The sequence below is a fragment of the Dryas octopetala genome, chromosome 1 (genome assembly GCF_963921425.1).
Source record: "Dryas octopetala chromosome 1, drDryOcto1.1, whole genome shotgun sequence".
Classification (NCBI taxonomy): domain Eukaryota; kingdom Viridiplantae; phylum Streptophyta; class Magnoliopsida; order Rosales; family Rosaceae; genus Dryas; species Dryas octopetala.
In genome coordinates, this window is record NC_141366.1 from 5833682 (window position 1) to 5849014 (window position 15333).

Here is a 15333-nt window from a genome sequence, read left to right on the forward strand (position 1 = left end):
ACATATTATGCCTTGTGGTTTCTGTTGGCTTGTGTGTATATATCATGGCTCACGCTTTCCCTTTTGTCGGCTGCTGCTAACTAATGATTTTTGGAGTTGGAACCACACCAAGACTATATGGGCCCTCTTGAAGCTTGGCAGTGTCCCAAATGACAAAAGTTGTGTGGAGGAGAGAAGCCTTGAGCAACTTGTAAATTCTAATTGTAATCTTCACAATATGGTCATCTATTTGTAACATGTAGACATGCAATGCTCTGTAGTAATGTCGCCAAGTTGAGGAAATACCAACCTAATACTTTGTTTTTTGCGTCTTGACAACCTCATCATATTTTTAACCTTAAAAATTGTATGTCTCGCTTGTATATCAATCATGATGCAACTAATGGTGAATGAAGTTCCAACTTGTTTTTTCATCCAAGAAAAGTGCGAAATTTAAATTATTGGAGATTATTAAGATATAATTGAGGATTATGATACCTTAAAATGTGTTTAACTTATTGCAACGTTGACTGCTACAAAGATTCTAGTGATCTATTTCTACAAATCTTAAATTAATTCATAACAGATCTGTTTGCAATCTTTTTCTTTTTAGTTAATGCAAGTTGAAAATTGTAGACATCATAATTTTATAATTGTTTTCCTTTTTATTTCCAAAATAGAATAAATGTAATGCATCATTAATCTTTAGACAATTAATTTAGTAACTCAAACAAAATAAATGAAATAAATAAAAGCATAAAAGCCTCTTTGATCTTCAAGTTATTGCAAGATTTTCTGCTTGCTAAACGAGTGAATCGTGTGAGAGGAGCTCCAAGACATTAAAAAAAGATTTCAACAAAATTAAAATCTATTCAAATTTCAAATAAAATATAGATGGTTCAATTTGTTTTTTTTCGAAAAAAGAAATTCCTCTTGCACCAAAAAAAAAAAACCTCTCTCCTTTGCCCTTTCGTATAGGGATTGCCGCAGCATCTAGGGTAAGGTTAATGGCGTAAAACCCTTACTCCTGAATTCCCACTGATCACCCAAACATGCCTGTCTGCAACCACTGCCATGGCAACTCCTTCATCCGCGACGACATCACCGAAAGCCTGATCTGCTCCTCCTGCGGGCAGCTCCAAGAGTTCGACAGCTTCCGGGACCAGTACGGCGGCATCAACGGCCCAACTGGCACCTTCGTCCGCGTCGGCACCACCGGAGCCGGCAACATTTACAATTACAAAGACACCAAAATCTACGAGGCCAAGAAGCTCATCGACGACTTGTCTCTCAGGTTGGGCTTGTCGGTCTCCAAAACCAACGACGTTAAGACCATGGTCGCCACAATCACCGAAGGTGAGTACGGCCAAGGTAATTGGTTCACTATTTTCATTGGTGCTTGTGCATATGTTGCTATGAGGAGAGATAACAAGTCCTTGCCCATTGCCGAGGTTGCTTCGGTGATCGGGTACGATGTTTATGAGCTTGGTAGGATGATTATGCGTGTTGTTAATTTCCTCGATTTGAAAAAGCCCGACTTTCCGGAATTTGATATTGTCAATTTGTTCGTGCGGACGCTTAGGAATTCGCCCAGGTTCACCGGTGTTGGGGGGGATAAGGTGGAGAGGATGCAAAAACAGGGCATATTTTTGATACATTGTGCCATTAAGTGGTACTTGACCACCGGGAGGAGGCCGCTTCCCATGGTGGCGGCGGTGTTGGTTCTTGTCGCGGAGTTGAATGGCCTCTGTGTTAAGATTGAGGATTTGGCCAAGGAAGTTCATGCCGTGGTTCATACTTGTAGATTGAGGTATAGAGAACTTCTAGAGGCGCTTGTGAAGGTTGCGCAGGCCGCCTTGCCTTGGGGTAAGGATGTTACGGTTAAGAATGTTGTTAAGAATGCGCCGTTTGTGATTCAGTATATGGAGAAGAAGTCGATGGCAAAGCCTGGTGGGAACAAGGATTTGAAGGGCGTTGGGCTGGATTTGGGAGATGTTGTCAGTGAATGCTTAAGGAAAGATATTGGATATGGGACTGATGTGAATTTTGATGAAGATGATTCTGCAGCACAAATGGATATGCTAAAGCTTTCACATGATTGTCAGTATTTTGAGGTAGAAGATGGTGGGTGTGCATTGGGTGTTGACGACATAGATAGGCTAAAGCTTTCACATGAATGCTTATCCATGGTTTACTCAAAGTTTTTAGAGGAGGTTGAGAATGTTGAGTCCTCTGGCGGGCTTGGAGAGGTTCGTGGAAGAAAAAAAAGGCAGGGTTTTGAGCTCCGTGCTTGTACAGAGTGGTGGAAAGGGAAGTCGGAGTTGAGCAAAAAGCTTATACTTAAGAAGATATTGGAAAAGGATGTAGGGTTGGATGCTATGCCCCCATCATTTGTTGCTGGTTGCAAGGCTTATATGAGGAGGAGAGAAAAGATAAATGCTGCAAAAGTGCGAATTGATAGAATTATGCATCCATCAAATGCTCATTCAGGTGACAACAGTAACACATGCATTTCTGAAGAGGTACCTGCTAGGAAAAAGAGAAAGAGAACACCGAAATATGATATCGATTGGGAAGATTTAATTATTGAAACCCTCCTCCTTCATCGAGTAAAAGAGGAGGAAATTGAGAAGGGGTATTACAATACCTTACTGGAGTTACACGTGTTTGACTCTGGGATTGTGTGAGAGGCTCTGGCAGGTGGAATATACTTGCTCTTTTTTGCAACTGCATGATCAAAGAGACATTTTTGTTGGATTTTGTTTCACTATTGTAAAGCCAGACGTTTGATCTGAGTTCACATAATTCTTTTTTCCTGTTTTTTAAACAGAGAAGTTTTGAGATTACAATAGCATATGTATTTGTTTATTCTCTTAATAGGGCCTTATTCTTTTGTCTCAAAGGTCACTTAATGAGAATGGAAATATTTTTGTCTCAAAGGTTTATCTTTCCTACATATGTGTTGCTTTTTTCTGTTACCTGGCTCATTCATTGCTTTTTCTTGGTTGGGGGGTGATTTGGTCATGACTGCAATACAATACTTTGTTGGCTATTCTTGAGGAGAACTATGAAATTTGTTTCTATATTATGTTTTATCATGTATTTTTAGATTTCCTAGAAGTTGCATTTATTTCAAAACTCAATCTTCCTAGCAGCAAACTTATTTTCTTGAAATATCTTTCTAGAAATTTCAAAAATTACATATTCTTTAATCAGCCATTTCGTGCTCATCTCAACTTCATTACTAGCCATTAATATGATATATTGGAACTTTCCGGAATGATATATTTGAGGCTGTTGGCTTTTTCTGGACAACACTTATTATTAGTTACTGTTTTTCTTCTATGAGTAGGCTGATCAGCTAAGTAAATTTTAGATGGTCCAGAGAAACCGAGGAATCATTGCCAATGCAGGTTTGCTGAATGAGTAAGGCTGTTTGTTAGGTAAGCTTCAATACTCCTTAACTCCTAAATAAATGCGGTAAAATTTGTATTTCTTCCTCCCCCCTTTTGTTGCTTATGCACTAGTGCTTTGACGTGTGATGTTCATTCTACTGCATACATCTCTAGTATGGTGATTGTGGGTCACACTAGATTTCTGTTAATAATGTGGAACCTAAAGCAGTATAGGATTCTGGGGTTTTTTGAAACTAAAATTGCTGGGTCTCTGCCTCCATGATCCTTATTAGGTAGGAGTAGCTTGATCAAGGTCCGAAGTGCTTAGTGTGAAATGCTAAGGCTTGCAAGATTAAACTCATTTACTGGTTAGCTATAAGAGAAAACAGATACGATTTATGCCCAATTCCAAGCAATTTTCAGATTTCCAACTCTCCTTATTTTCTTTTGTCATTTGGGACAGTGTAACTGGGCATTAAGAGCAAGCATGGAATTCTTAAATCTAATAAATTTGTACGTAGATGCAGTTGCAACATATTGTTTCCTAATTTATGACCTGTGTCCAACTAGCTATTAAGTGCATCCTGTACTTCCATCAAATCTTCATATCTCATGTTTATTTGCTGGATTATCATGCATCCTGCTATCCTGTGAGATTGGATGGGCAATCCATTTAAGTTATTTAACAACACCTCTTTCTCCTTGAGGAAGGAAGAATGAATTTAATTTGATTAGGAATTTACTGTTGTGCATGCTAGGTATTGCTTTCATCATATCTGGTTTCATTAAATCCATTTAATACGTCTGGCTGAAAAAGAAAATCCACTTCATATTGTATAATTATCATGAACTGAATTTTTATTTCTCTAGTAGGATACCACAATCAGAAACCTTATCATAACACAAAAGAGAAGGGGGAAAAAGGGAGAAAATAGGCTTCCCCAAAGAGGAAATTGAAGTTGTAAACTGATGAAATATTGAAATGTAGGCACCTACTGGACCTTGGCCTGCTTGATAGTCAGCATGCATTACTGCCCAGCAGCAAATGCCTCAACCGGAAAAGTCTTGGTGATGCCAGCAAGGCTCTTGAAGTGAATTTTTCCAGTGGGTTGTTCATCAACAATAATCTCACTGACTGGAGGCCAGAGCATGAGCTCCTTAGCCTTCACTCCCTTGAGCTTCTTAATTCTCTTCTTTTCAACATAGCCTTTAATCTTCGAGTCGTAACTCACAAGCTTGCTGATTATTTTGAAGCTGTGTTCAACCTTCTTCTTCTGCAGGATCCACATGTAGCCAGTGCTCCTCACAAATCCCACTTCAATCACATCAGCAAGGGGAAGAAGTCCCAGTGGAAGCTCAAACTCTGCAAGAAGTGAAGTTGCCAACGCCAGTCCATCTTCATGGCCCTTCTTCACAATCCCTCCTTCCTTCGGATCTGCCATGATTGAGTATGTTTTGTTTCTTGAAGTTCCAAAGGAGTAAAGGAAGCAGTACAAGTTGTAAGTACTTGGGGGTAAGGGGTTTAATTTATACCAAGTTACTACATGCATGGGACAAGTAGAATGGAGAAAACAAGGTGATTAGCATTGTAGTAGTCACCAAAGTTTCTATTTATTCCGGCCTTGTCCTTATTTTATGATCCACTGGGTGAAGCACTGAAGCTAGCGCTAGCTAGGCGTGTTGTGGTCATCACCATATTTTGCTGCTGTTGTTCGGTAACATTCTTCTTGTTCGTTGAAGACAGTTGCATTATGACAAAGGGGTTGCGTTCAGATTGGATTCCAAATCTGGTACGCGACAGTACAATCCCACCCATTTATATTATTGAGAATTATATCTAAACTGTAATTCTGATGACCATATGTAATCTTAATTCTTAAGCATAATGTCGATTAAAAGTGTCAACCAGGTACTCTGCACATATTAATCGAGAAAGGTAGGAATCTTCATCGGTAAGTAGTGATCTTTAATCAGAAGTACCAACCAGGTTCTCTATATTAATAATAAGACATGTAGGAATTTTAATTATGGTTAATTCCATGGTTAAACCAATTGAGTTTATAAGACTTCAATTTCAAGTCTCGTACCCAATTCATTTATAATTTAGAGACTTTGGTCCAACTTTCTTTTTCAAATGCTCGATCCCTTAGCAAGTTGCAATACATCATCTTCCTATCTCTCACTCTCTCGACTTTTAAAAAAAAAAAAAAAAAATCTTTTATTTTTTATTTTTTTTTATTTTGGTAAAAGTGGGGGCAAAGACCCCGAGACAACAAACTACAAAACAGAACGAGGACTGGCAACACCAGCTAGGTCCTCAAAAAAAGAATCTTTATCTATAGATCCTTCCAGGTATCTTACGCACGCATGGTGGATGTCATATCATGGCGTTTCTCAAATCCCAATTAAATAAAACTGGGAAGTCTGGAATATTTGTTATAAAAGTCGTCTCCTTCACCTGCTGGAGTTCCTGTGATAAAACGTGATTGATCGAGTACAGATATTTATCCATGTCATTAGAAAAAAAAAAACACCATTTAAATTTTGGATACCCTTTTAATTATAAGCCGATTAATGCAACTAGGCCTACTATAATTCGTCTGCCTCTTTTTGGGAAAGAGCTCTGAGAGACTCTTCCGTGTGATCCCACCTCCTCATGTGAGAGATGTCATAAAAAATTTAGTCAAGAGCTCTTGATGGAGGTTGGAGACTGAGAGACAAAGTCCACCCCTTTTTTTTTCGACCAAAAAAAAAAAGTCCACCTTTTCTTTTTCTTTTCGAATCGCTACCACTGGCCTAGCCTAGCTATGATTTGATTAATTGATTGTTTATTATCATGATTATCAGTTTTTTTCAATAGAGAAAAAAAAAAAAAGTAATGTTGTTGCATTATTTGCATATACGGTATTTATTCTATTTGACCACATCTCTCATCACTTAAATGGGATTTGCTTATAGATCGATGTCATTAACAGTTTGAAAAGTAATCATGGTATAATACAGAAACGATGCCTTGAAAAGAGGCCATCTGTGTTTTTAAGTCTTGAGAGACGACATTGCAGACCATTCTAGGAGTTCAAAGTCCCCTTATATATTCTTTTGTAGAATTAACATTTTACATGTATAAACAAATATTGAAAATATTCTCTTGTTAAATCATTTCTAATTAATATATAAATTATTGATGATGATATTTATTTGAATGTGTAGTTCAAATTCACAATTTGATGCATATCTGATAAAATTACATTATTTACCCCATGTCTGGTAAAATTTCATGTATAAGGGAGGGTGGTGGGTAATTGGTAAACATATATAAATTGTACTGATCACTACTTCACTAGCCTGTATGGCTGTATCTATCTCTAATACTACACAGCAGGAACTTTACTATGTCAACTTGCAAAGCTGATATGATGGAATCCATGCATATTTAATGACTATATATATATATATATATGATGACGGTAATTAAAAACCTTCATTTTAATATAGACGATGACGATCGACGATGATATATAATATATATGGTATTGACAACTACATATGCTGACGATCAAATTAAGGGCTTAATATAATTAAAAATGAAAACAAAAATTCATTGTTTATTTTAATTTTCCTTGCACATTTGTCTACACGGTGGAGTCCTTGATAACACAATATCTTATTACTTGTATATTGGGTAAGCCGGCTTGCATTTCAAGTTCTAAGAACTTGCAATGAACTTTACAGAGTCTGATCGAGTCTGTAGTCACGTTTAATTGATTTGTTTGCTTTCAAAGATATATAGAAAGTGATTTGTGGGGACTACTCGTTTTGGTAAAATAATATTCTATCTTATCTTGCGTTGGCAGCGTTGCCCCTAGGGCTTGAAATGAAAGCGATCGAGAAGAATTGTACCTCTCTCTACGATCTATATATATTGAGTGCTATTGCATTTTGTTTCTCATTCTTAGAGTTAAAGGCTCATCAAACACTACTTGCAAACGAAACCAAAGCTATATTTCTTTCTTATTCCAACATGACGGTGAGAAACATACTCTCTCTCTCTCTCTCTCTCTCTCTCTCTCTCTCTCTCTCTCATGGGTTTATGTGTACTTATAGCTTGCTTATAAATGATTACAATACATTATATATGTACTATGAAAGAGTTTATGTGTACTTATAGCTTGCTTATAAATGATTACATGCATTATATATGTACTATGAAAGAGTTTATGTGTACTTATAGCTTGCTTATAAATGATTACATGCATTATATATGTACTATGAAAGATAATATAAAAAAATGGGAGTACATGCAATCTTAAACCTTTAACCCAAAAAAGTTAGATATACATGCATGCAAAATTTCCAATTTTAATGCGAGACTGCAAGAGGTCCCTGAATATGTATATATATGCTTGTAGCTAGCTAGTACATGTAGTACTTTTTTTTTTTTAAAGTTGCATGTACGCTAGCTGAATAGTTATAAAACTTATTAATTATATATAATTACTTACAAATTAAGCTAGCTATAGCTGACAAGAATTGTGGTAAGCCTAAGCCCGGAACCTGCTGGCCTTTGTCAAGTGGCTTGCCATCACCTTTTGATCCAAACCATTTATAATATTCTTCATCAAGTTGATATATATGCTTGCTAGCTTCAACATATATATGTACTCGATCGCGTTTTTAGCCAAAGCCATTAATGTACATGCATATGATTCACAGCCAAGAGTACTTTTTGATCTTCTCCACAAATATTGAACTGTAGTTTACTAATTAACTTGTTTATTGCTTTTTGGCAGATTGTAGAGATGATAGTGCACATGGATTGTGCTGGCTGCGAGAACAAGATAAAGAAAGCTCTTAAAAAGCTAAAAGGTATAATTTTGTAAAAGTTCTTTCTTCTTTAATTTCTTTTTCTAACCATCAAGTTGGAAGCCTTTTTTTTTTTTTTCCCCTTTTACAGGGACCTTGTGGTTCAAAAATGTAATTAAAGAGTTTGATTGGATGGTTCATTGGTAGCTAGCTAGTTAGCTAGCATTGATACACAAGTTAAGAATTAGAGGAATTAATTAATTTAACATTTTCTAATGATACTGCGTTAAAACGAGAGTCTAGCTAGATCTCTGCTAATTAATCTTTTTGGTACTAATATTGTGATTATGTCCAGATCAGCAAATTAAGGATATCTTATTTCATGAAAGGGATAGTAATGTTTAAAACTAATTAAAACTAATCAAAGACCAAGACCAGTAGCAGTTGGTTTAAAAATCTTATTAATTTCTGTTTTTCTAATTAGTTAGTGCCTTAGTGGGTGTGGACTTATATGAATAAAACAATATGATTCTATCAAATTAATGTGATTCTAAATAATTAATATATTGTATATATGCGATCCTCATCTTCAGGAGTAGATGATATTGATGTGGACATAAACATGCAAAAGGTGACTGTAATGGGATGGGCTGACCAACGCAAAGTCTTGAGGACAGTAAGGAAGACTGGAAGGAGAGCTGAGCTTTGGCCTTACCCTTATAACCCTGAATACGGCCACAACCTTAATGTTCAGCATTATAACAACTACCAAGATCAGCATCACCATGATCATCAGAGTCAACCCAATATGATCACTACCTACAATTCAATATCTAATAACAATGATTCGGCCTATTCCTACAACTACTACAAGCATGGTCGCACTGGTCAGGACTATGGCTATTATCAACCTCCTGCTTATTCCTCCATGTTTAATGAGCAGGACACTGCTGTCTTCAGTGATGAAAACCCTCATGCTTGTTCCATAATGTGATCATCATCATGGTGTATGTATACATTAATTAATAGGGTTTTTTTTTTTTTTGCATCCTTGATGTGAATAATTTCGTCTTCACCAGCGTTGTAATAAGATGTGATCATGTATATATATATTATCATAAAGTAATAATTTTTTGTCAAACTCCGAATCAAAACTATTGATTAAGTTTTGTGCATCAGATTTGGTTACCTGGACCTCTTTTCTGGTAGTGTTAGTGTCGAGGCCCAAAGCCCTCTGTCATTTCCATTAGTATCTTTTTTTTTTCAGTTTTTGGGCTTGGGCCCGATTTCAACAAAAAAAAAAGAGTTATTTAGATTACTTTTCCTATATCTTACTATTTAAAGAAAGATACAATCATACAAGGTAGGTTTGACAGTAAATGATTACCATATCTGCCAAGGAGATTGCTATTGTGTTTTTTAAGCCGACAAGAAAACAACCGAACAACCTTTAGACATATTAGGCGGGCCGAAAATCTGAGCACACCAAGGGGATAGGCATGCATGTATCCATGTAGCACTTGGCCCATACCCAATGCACATCCACAATTATTGGCGCTGTTTGATTTGAACACCTCACCAAATGTCACATCACCTCAACCCAAAATAATTTTATGAACATTTACCTCATTATGATATGCTTCTCTTGTCTTCAACATTTTCCCTACTAAAACAATCTTTATTAATCAACTATTATTGTCATAAAATTGAACTTGGAATTTTTTTGTTATGAAAGAAAGGCTATATATCATTACTAAATTAAATGATCATTGACCCTCTATTAACACAATATATTACTAATTTCCTATTACAGTACTGCTTCAATTGGCTATTAATACAAAAATAAAAATTATTTAAATTATTTAATATTTGGAAATCATGTGGGGAAGGTTTGATTAATTGGTTGGTCACCTAATCATCCAAACCTCCATAGGCACATTCTTTTGTAATAAAAAACATGATTTTGCCCCCTTGTTCCAGGCTTCCAGCTCCAGATTTGAAGTACCAATTTTTCTAATAAAAACAAAAAATAAAGTACCATGTTGTCTGAATGTTTATGATGCTTAAATTCTTATTACCTCGAAAAGAAAAAAATCGAAATTACCGCAGAGTGAGGGGGGTGTAGACGTTTAGTGGAAGAAGAGAGTCATGGAATTGCGTATGGCAGTCGATGCTGACTTCTCTTTGATGCAAACGAGAAATTAGGATCTCTCTCCCTCCTCATCTATCTCTGTTTCTGCCATATCTCTATATATACCATATATTTTATTCATATGGCATCCGCTTCTCTGATTCACGCGCGCTGTGCCTACTCTCCGAGATTTAGTAGCAATCGACGAAATAATGGCTCGCAAGGACCTGTAGCCTCTTCTTCCTCGGCCTCCTCCTCGTCATCTTCGTCCTGTTGCTCTTCTTCGTCCTTGGGATTTTCTGGTAATTCTCTATCTCATCTGAGAAGAATTGATTGAGGTTTCATTCAAAAGGTGTATTATTTGCTTTTTTTTCATCAAATTAATGACATATTCAGGCACATATAATAGTTGGAGAAACCAAGGCCTTCGAGCTCAAGCTATGAGTAGTACTCGTCAGGGAAAGTTTGCATCCTCCAGTGGCGTTTCAAGTGCAGAAAATAAGCCTGATCATCTTCTTGTCCTTGTTCATGGCATCTTGGCAAGGTATATGTTGTTCTATGTCTCAAACACCTCCTGTGTGTTTCGATTTCGACCATTTCTTACTTCTTTTGTTTGTTTGGTTCCTCTAAATTTTACAAAAGTGAAAGGAAAATTTTCTCAGAAGTTTGTTTTTTTCATTGAAACAAATGGGGATGATAAGGAAAGTCAGGTAGAGGATGTGTGAAGTCTTTGTTTGTTTGTGCTAGAATTCTTGTGCTGTTGAAAATATGTTTGTGCATAAAATAATTTATTAATTTTCTCTGAGTCTTTGTATTGCTACTTTCAGTTTTTGGATTCTACATGTTCAAGGCTTCCAATAGGCTCTTTCAACAGTTCATTGCTTTGACTTTGTCTTGATGACTATGCTTTTTTTTTTTGGGCTTTTTTCCTCCCAAAATTGATATCCAGTTGACTGATTCTTAGTAATGCAGCCCAAGTGACTGGACATATGTGGAAGCAGAGTTAAGAAAACGTCTAGGAAGAAACTTCTTAATTTATGGTAAATTGATCTCACTTACTTTCAGCTTACTTTAATTTCAAATATGTGAAATTAATAAGTTCCAAGAACAGTAAGAAACAGGGCACCACTCAGAAAAGGCAGTTGGCGTATGTTGACAGCTGTCAGACTAATGAGAAACCTGGACTGGAACGATATAGTATCTTATTTATCTACTGGAAAGAACGCATATTAGGTCACTAAGGTGTGACAGATAATGATAGCACACTTTGCACATAAGATTGCTTTATTCAGTCACCCTGCCTTCGCATGCATGAATTTGATGTAGGTTGTTAGTCTGTGAGTGTTAATGTTATTGTTAATCTATTTGCAGCAAGTTCATCTAACACATACACTAAAACTTTTTCCGGGATTGATGGAGCTGGAAAAAGATTAGCAGATGAAGTGAGTGTTTAAAATTTATAAGCATAACAAGAAACTGTTTAAAAGTCTTAACCTTTAATTATATATCATGCTACCTGTGGCTTTGTTGGGAAGTAGCATACTATAGTTGCATAATCTTGGCATTCGTGATTAACAGGTCATGCAAGTTGTGCAAAAGACAGAGAGCCTAAAGAAAATCTCAATTTTAGCCCATTCTCTAGGGGGATTGTTTGCAAGATATGCAGTTTCTGTCCTTTACACACCCAATGATAGTGCCAATCCAACTATTGCAAATTCACAAGAAGCATACTCTTTGAGACGAGGAAAGATTGCTGGGTTAGAGCCAATCAATTTTGTGACATTGGCAACTCCACATCTTGGGGTGAGAGGGAAAAGGCAGGTATGTTTATCATCTTTATATAATTACCTTTACAATAGTTACATATAAATATTGATGCCATTCTGCACTCTTCTGATGTGCCTTACTTCTTTCTAAAGTCATTCGGACTTGGCATTCCAACTTACATCCATGTGCTTAATGCACTTCATAAAGGATGACTAAATAGTTTAACTTTTTGTGATAAAGGATGCACTGTTTAATTCAAGTATTTTGTTGTCTGACATTCAAAAGTTGTTTGAGGACATTCTGTTTTAGGACTGGTGTAGAATTTTTGATGTACTTTGTAATTGTTAGCTATAAAACAGCTGGGATATAGTATATCCAAGAATCCATACCATACAATTGTCTCATAATGTCAATCAGATGTGTACGTTAACGAGAGCTATATAACATAGTCCTAATACTGAGACTTTGCATGTTATAACAATGACAGAAATCATTGGTTAACTAAATACCTTTCCCGCTGTATGCTGAATTAAGATAGCTGTTTATATCCAGTACCTGGGACTACTTGAACCTTACATTCAAATAGTAAAGTTTGAATTTCCGTCTATGATCTTTCTTCAGCTGCCGTTTCTATTGGGAGTACCAATCTTAGAAAAGCTGGCTGCGCCAATTGCTCCTATTGTTGTTGGTCGAACTGGTAGCCAGCTGTTCCTCACTGATGGTAAACCTGAAAGACCACCACTTCTGTTGAGAATGGCATCTGACTGTGAAGATGGAAGCTTTGTGTAAGCAGAGCATTTTATATTACTTTAGGCAATTTCTTCTTTTTTTTTCCCCAAATTTCTATAGTGATTCTAATATGTTTAATTTTGCAGATCTGCTTTGGGGTCTTTCAGATCTCGCATTCTTTATGCTAATGTATCTTATGATCGTATCCTACTCTATATCATCCACTTTTTAGCATAATAAGATGACTGTATTAACTTTCAATTCATTAGTCCTCTCTTCAACATATCAGTTTCTTTAACACTATACAGATATGGTTGGTTGGCGCACATCATCCATTAGGAGGGAGACAGAAATTTTGAAGGTGACAGTTAATTCTCTGCTTGAGCTATGCCATAAGTTTATTGCTGTTCATTAATTTACTGTTGAGTAAATGAGTAATGCATTAAGGACTGAGATGGAATTATAAAAAAAGAGGGTTTGAATGTGTATTATAATTACTAACTGATTCTTGTCAGCTCCTGTTGTTTGTAATTTACATATGCAAATTTATTTTGGAAGATGCCAAATAAATCAGGGCCTTGTTGAATGTGCGTTTTTTATGACTGAATGTTTCTGCTACTAGTTAAAGCAGGGCCTTGTTTGGTGTTGCCATGCTGGCAATTACAAGTGTCATTTCATAATTGTGGAGTTGTTCAGATGCTACTCAATATTGTGCTGTGGATGGGGTATGCCCCTCAAGTTATTGAGAGGGTGTTATCAGATGATAGGGGTCTTTCTTTTTCCCACTATGTTAACTTCATTTATATGGTTGGATCTGATTATTAATTTTATTTTTGGGAAAGATAGATACATGTTCTCCTGCAAGATCAGATACACAAATGGCTACTAATCGAACATCTTTTCTAGCTGCTATTATATTTTGATGTAATGTAACTTCTGTAAATTTATGTGATCTCCTTCGAAGGAAGCATTATGGTTTTTTCACGGCCATTGTGTTTCTCAAGCTAAATAGTTTAGTTATTGAATAATCTAAATGGTGAGTTTATCCTTGGGCTCTATGTATCCCTCTGATATTTCTAAATGTCATTGGCAGCCCCCTCGGCGGTCTCTGGATGGCTACAAGCATGTTGTAGATGTTGAGTATTATCCCCCAGTTTCCTCTGACGGGCCCCAGTTTCCTCCGGAAGCAGCTAAAGCAAAGGAGGCGGCCCAAAGTGCACCCAACCCACAGAACACATTGGAATATCATGAAATTGTCGAAGGTACGTAATTGCCAACAGAAATTCACAATATGATGACATTGTTTCCCATGTCATTGAGTAACGATTTGTTTAGTATGGTGAACAGAGGAAATGATACTCGGCTTACAGCAGTTAGGATGGAAGAAAGTTGATGTCAGTTTTCATTCAGCAATCTGGCCCTTCTTTGCCCATAACAACATTCATGTACTGTTATCAATCAATCTTTCTTCAGAAGATTTTCCTTCACTGTTTGAGTTTCGAATTAAATCCATTGCTGTTTGTGAATCCAGGTAAAAAATGAATGGCTTCACAATGCCGGTGCTGGAGTGGTCGCCCACGTCGCTGACACCCTAAAGCAACAAGAATCTTCCACCTCATTTGTTACTGCCAGCTTATAGCTATAATGTGTATGTATATGTAAGTACAATGTAGCTGAAACATGTAGAATAACTTGACAATATTATGAGATCAATCAATCACATTTATTGGTCATTATTGTACATCCCTTTACCTCATTGGTTGCCTTATGTAAGCTTTGATATGTCGAAGGATGTCGGAAGACCTAAGTAGACGATCGAAAACAGACGCACACAGACATGCATGAGAGTGAGAGATGTTCTGCAAAAAAAGACTTTCCAGGAAGTTCAACAAAAAATTGAATGTTGTTGGTTTCACGCCAAGGCTTATTAGCATTGGCAACAATAACAAAGGCATCATGACGAATGTCAAACCCAAACCAAGGATAATGCCATCCTTTTGATGCTTTCAATCCGTGAGAAACTCTGGTAGGATTGTCAATTGTCATACGACTCATACAGTCATACTACATTATTATAATCATGTGGTGGATTTAATTACTCAAACTCAAAGAAATTCATTTGCTGATATTATAATAAAAATATAAATTTGTTGAATATAGTGGTACAAAATGTTTTAAATGCATTAAAAGAAATTCCCAAGCAAGGGTCCAACAATGCGATGATTTGTTTTTAAGTTTGTTGAATATCTAAAGGGGATTTCTTAACATTTACTAAAAAGCTATTGGCTATTGCCAAGCAAAAATAATAATATTAATATTAAAAAAAAAAAAAAAAAAATTCTTGCCCCGCCACAATCTTTCCCATCTCCCGCTACATCTAATATACACGCGCTATGCCTAAATCGTAGGGAATACTCTCACGAAATCAAGCAGTACGTGGGCTGACGTTCCCAGTAGCGCGTGGGAATGTTATGTCAGAATTGAACCGGGCCTGTCCTGCCATAGTGGGATGCGGTACCTGTCCGGGCC

The 15333-nt window shown here is 36.6% G+C and overlaps 4 protein-coding genes across 5 annotated transcripts; 3 read left to right on the forward strand and 1 right to left on the reverse strand.

Moving 5' to 3' along the window:
• Positions 1–908: 908 nt before the first annotated feature.
• On the forward strand, positions 909–3416 carry LOC147296950 (POLLEN-EXPRESSED TRANSCRIPTION FACTOR 2). The gene has a single exon (XM_086246341.1). The coding sequence runs from the start codon at positions 1032–1034 to the stop codon at positions 2664–2666; it is 1635 nt and encodes a 544-aa protein (XP_086102467.1). The 5' UTR covers positions 909–1031; the 3' UTR covers positions 2667–3416.
• A 788-nt stretch (positions 3417–4204) lies between these two features.
• Positions 4205–5292, reverse strand: LOC147296951 (uncharacterized). The gene has a single exon (XM_086229779.1). The coding sequence runs from the start codon at positions 4922–4924 to the stop codon at positions 4403–4405; it is 522 nt and encodes a 173-aa protein (XP_086085905.1). The 5' UTR covers positions 4925–5292; the 3' UTR covers positions 4205–4402.
• A 2053-nt stretch (positions 5293–7345) lies between these two features.
• On the forward strand, positions 7346–9328 carry LOC147296952 (heavy metal-associated isoprenylated plant protein 28-like). The gene is made up of 3 exons (XM_086229504.1): positions 7346–7401; positions 8165–8240; positions 8771–9328. The coding sequence occupies exons 1-3, from the start codon at positions 7396–7398 to the stop codon at positions 9169–9171; spliced, it is 483 nt and encodes a 160-aa protein (XP_086085630.1). The 5' UTR covers positions 7346–7395; the 3' UTR covers positions 9172–9328.
• A 790-nt stretch (positions 9329–10118) lies between these two features.
• On the forward strand, positions 10119–14581 carry LOC147296953 (Hydrolase-like protein family). 2 transcript variants are annotated; one of them, XM_086242802.1, is made up of 11 exons: positions 10119–10610; positions 10705–10852; positions 11281–11348; positions 11680–11750; positions 11887–12129; positions 12697–12860; positions 12951–13006; positions 13113–13165; positions 13898–14066; positions 14152–14249; positions 14336–14581. In XM_086242802.1, the coding sequence occupies exons 1-11, from the start codon at positions 10451–10453 to the stop codon at positions 14441–14443; spliced, it is 1338 nt and encodes a 445-aa protein (XP_086098928.1). In that variant the 5' UTR covers positions 10119–10450; the 3' UTR covers positions 14444–14581. The 2 variants fall into 2 exon arrangements, with proteins under 2 accessions (XP_086098928.1, XP_086098929.1); XM_086242803.1 differs by lacking the exon at positions 14336–14581 and having other exon boundaries at positions 14140–14249.
• Positions 14582–15333: the final 752 nt, after the last annotated feature.

Coding starts and splice junctions, on each gene's coding strand:
- LOC147296950 (XM_086246341.1), top strand. CDS start 1,032: ATGCCTGTCTGCAACCACTGCCATGGCAACTCCTTCATCCGCGACGAC.
- LOC147296951 (XM_086229779.1), bottom strand. CDS start 4,924: ATGCATGTAGTAACTTGGTATAAATTAAACCCCTTACCCCCAAGTACT.
- LOC147296952 (XM_086229504.1), top strand. Junction 8,241..8,770: donor AGCTCTTAAAAAGCTAAAAG/GTATAATTTTGT, acceptor CCTCATCTTCAG/GAGTAGATGATATTGATGTG.
- LOC147296953 (XM_086242802.1), top strand. CDS start 10,451: ATGGCATCCGCTTCTCTGATTCACGCGCGCTGTGCCTACTCTCCGAGA. Junction 11,349..11,679: donor AAGAAACTTCTTAATTTATG/GTAAATTGATCT, acceptor ATCTATTTGCAG/CAAGTTCATCTAACACATAC. Junction 13,166..13,897: donor GGGAGACAGAAATTTTGAAG/GTGACAGTTAAT, acceptor TGTCATTGGCAG/CCCCCTCGGCGGTCTCTGGA.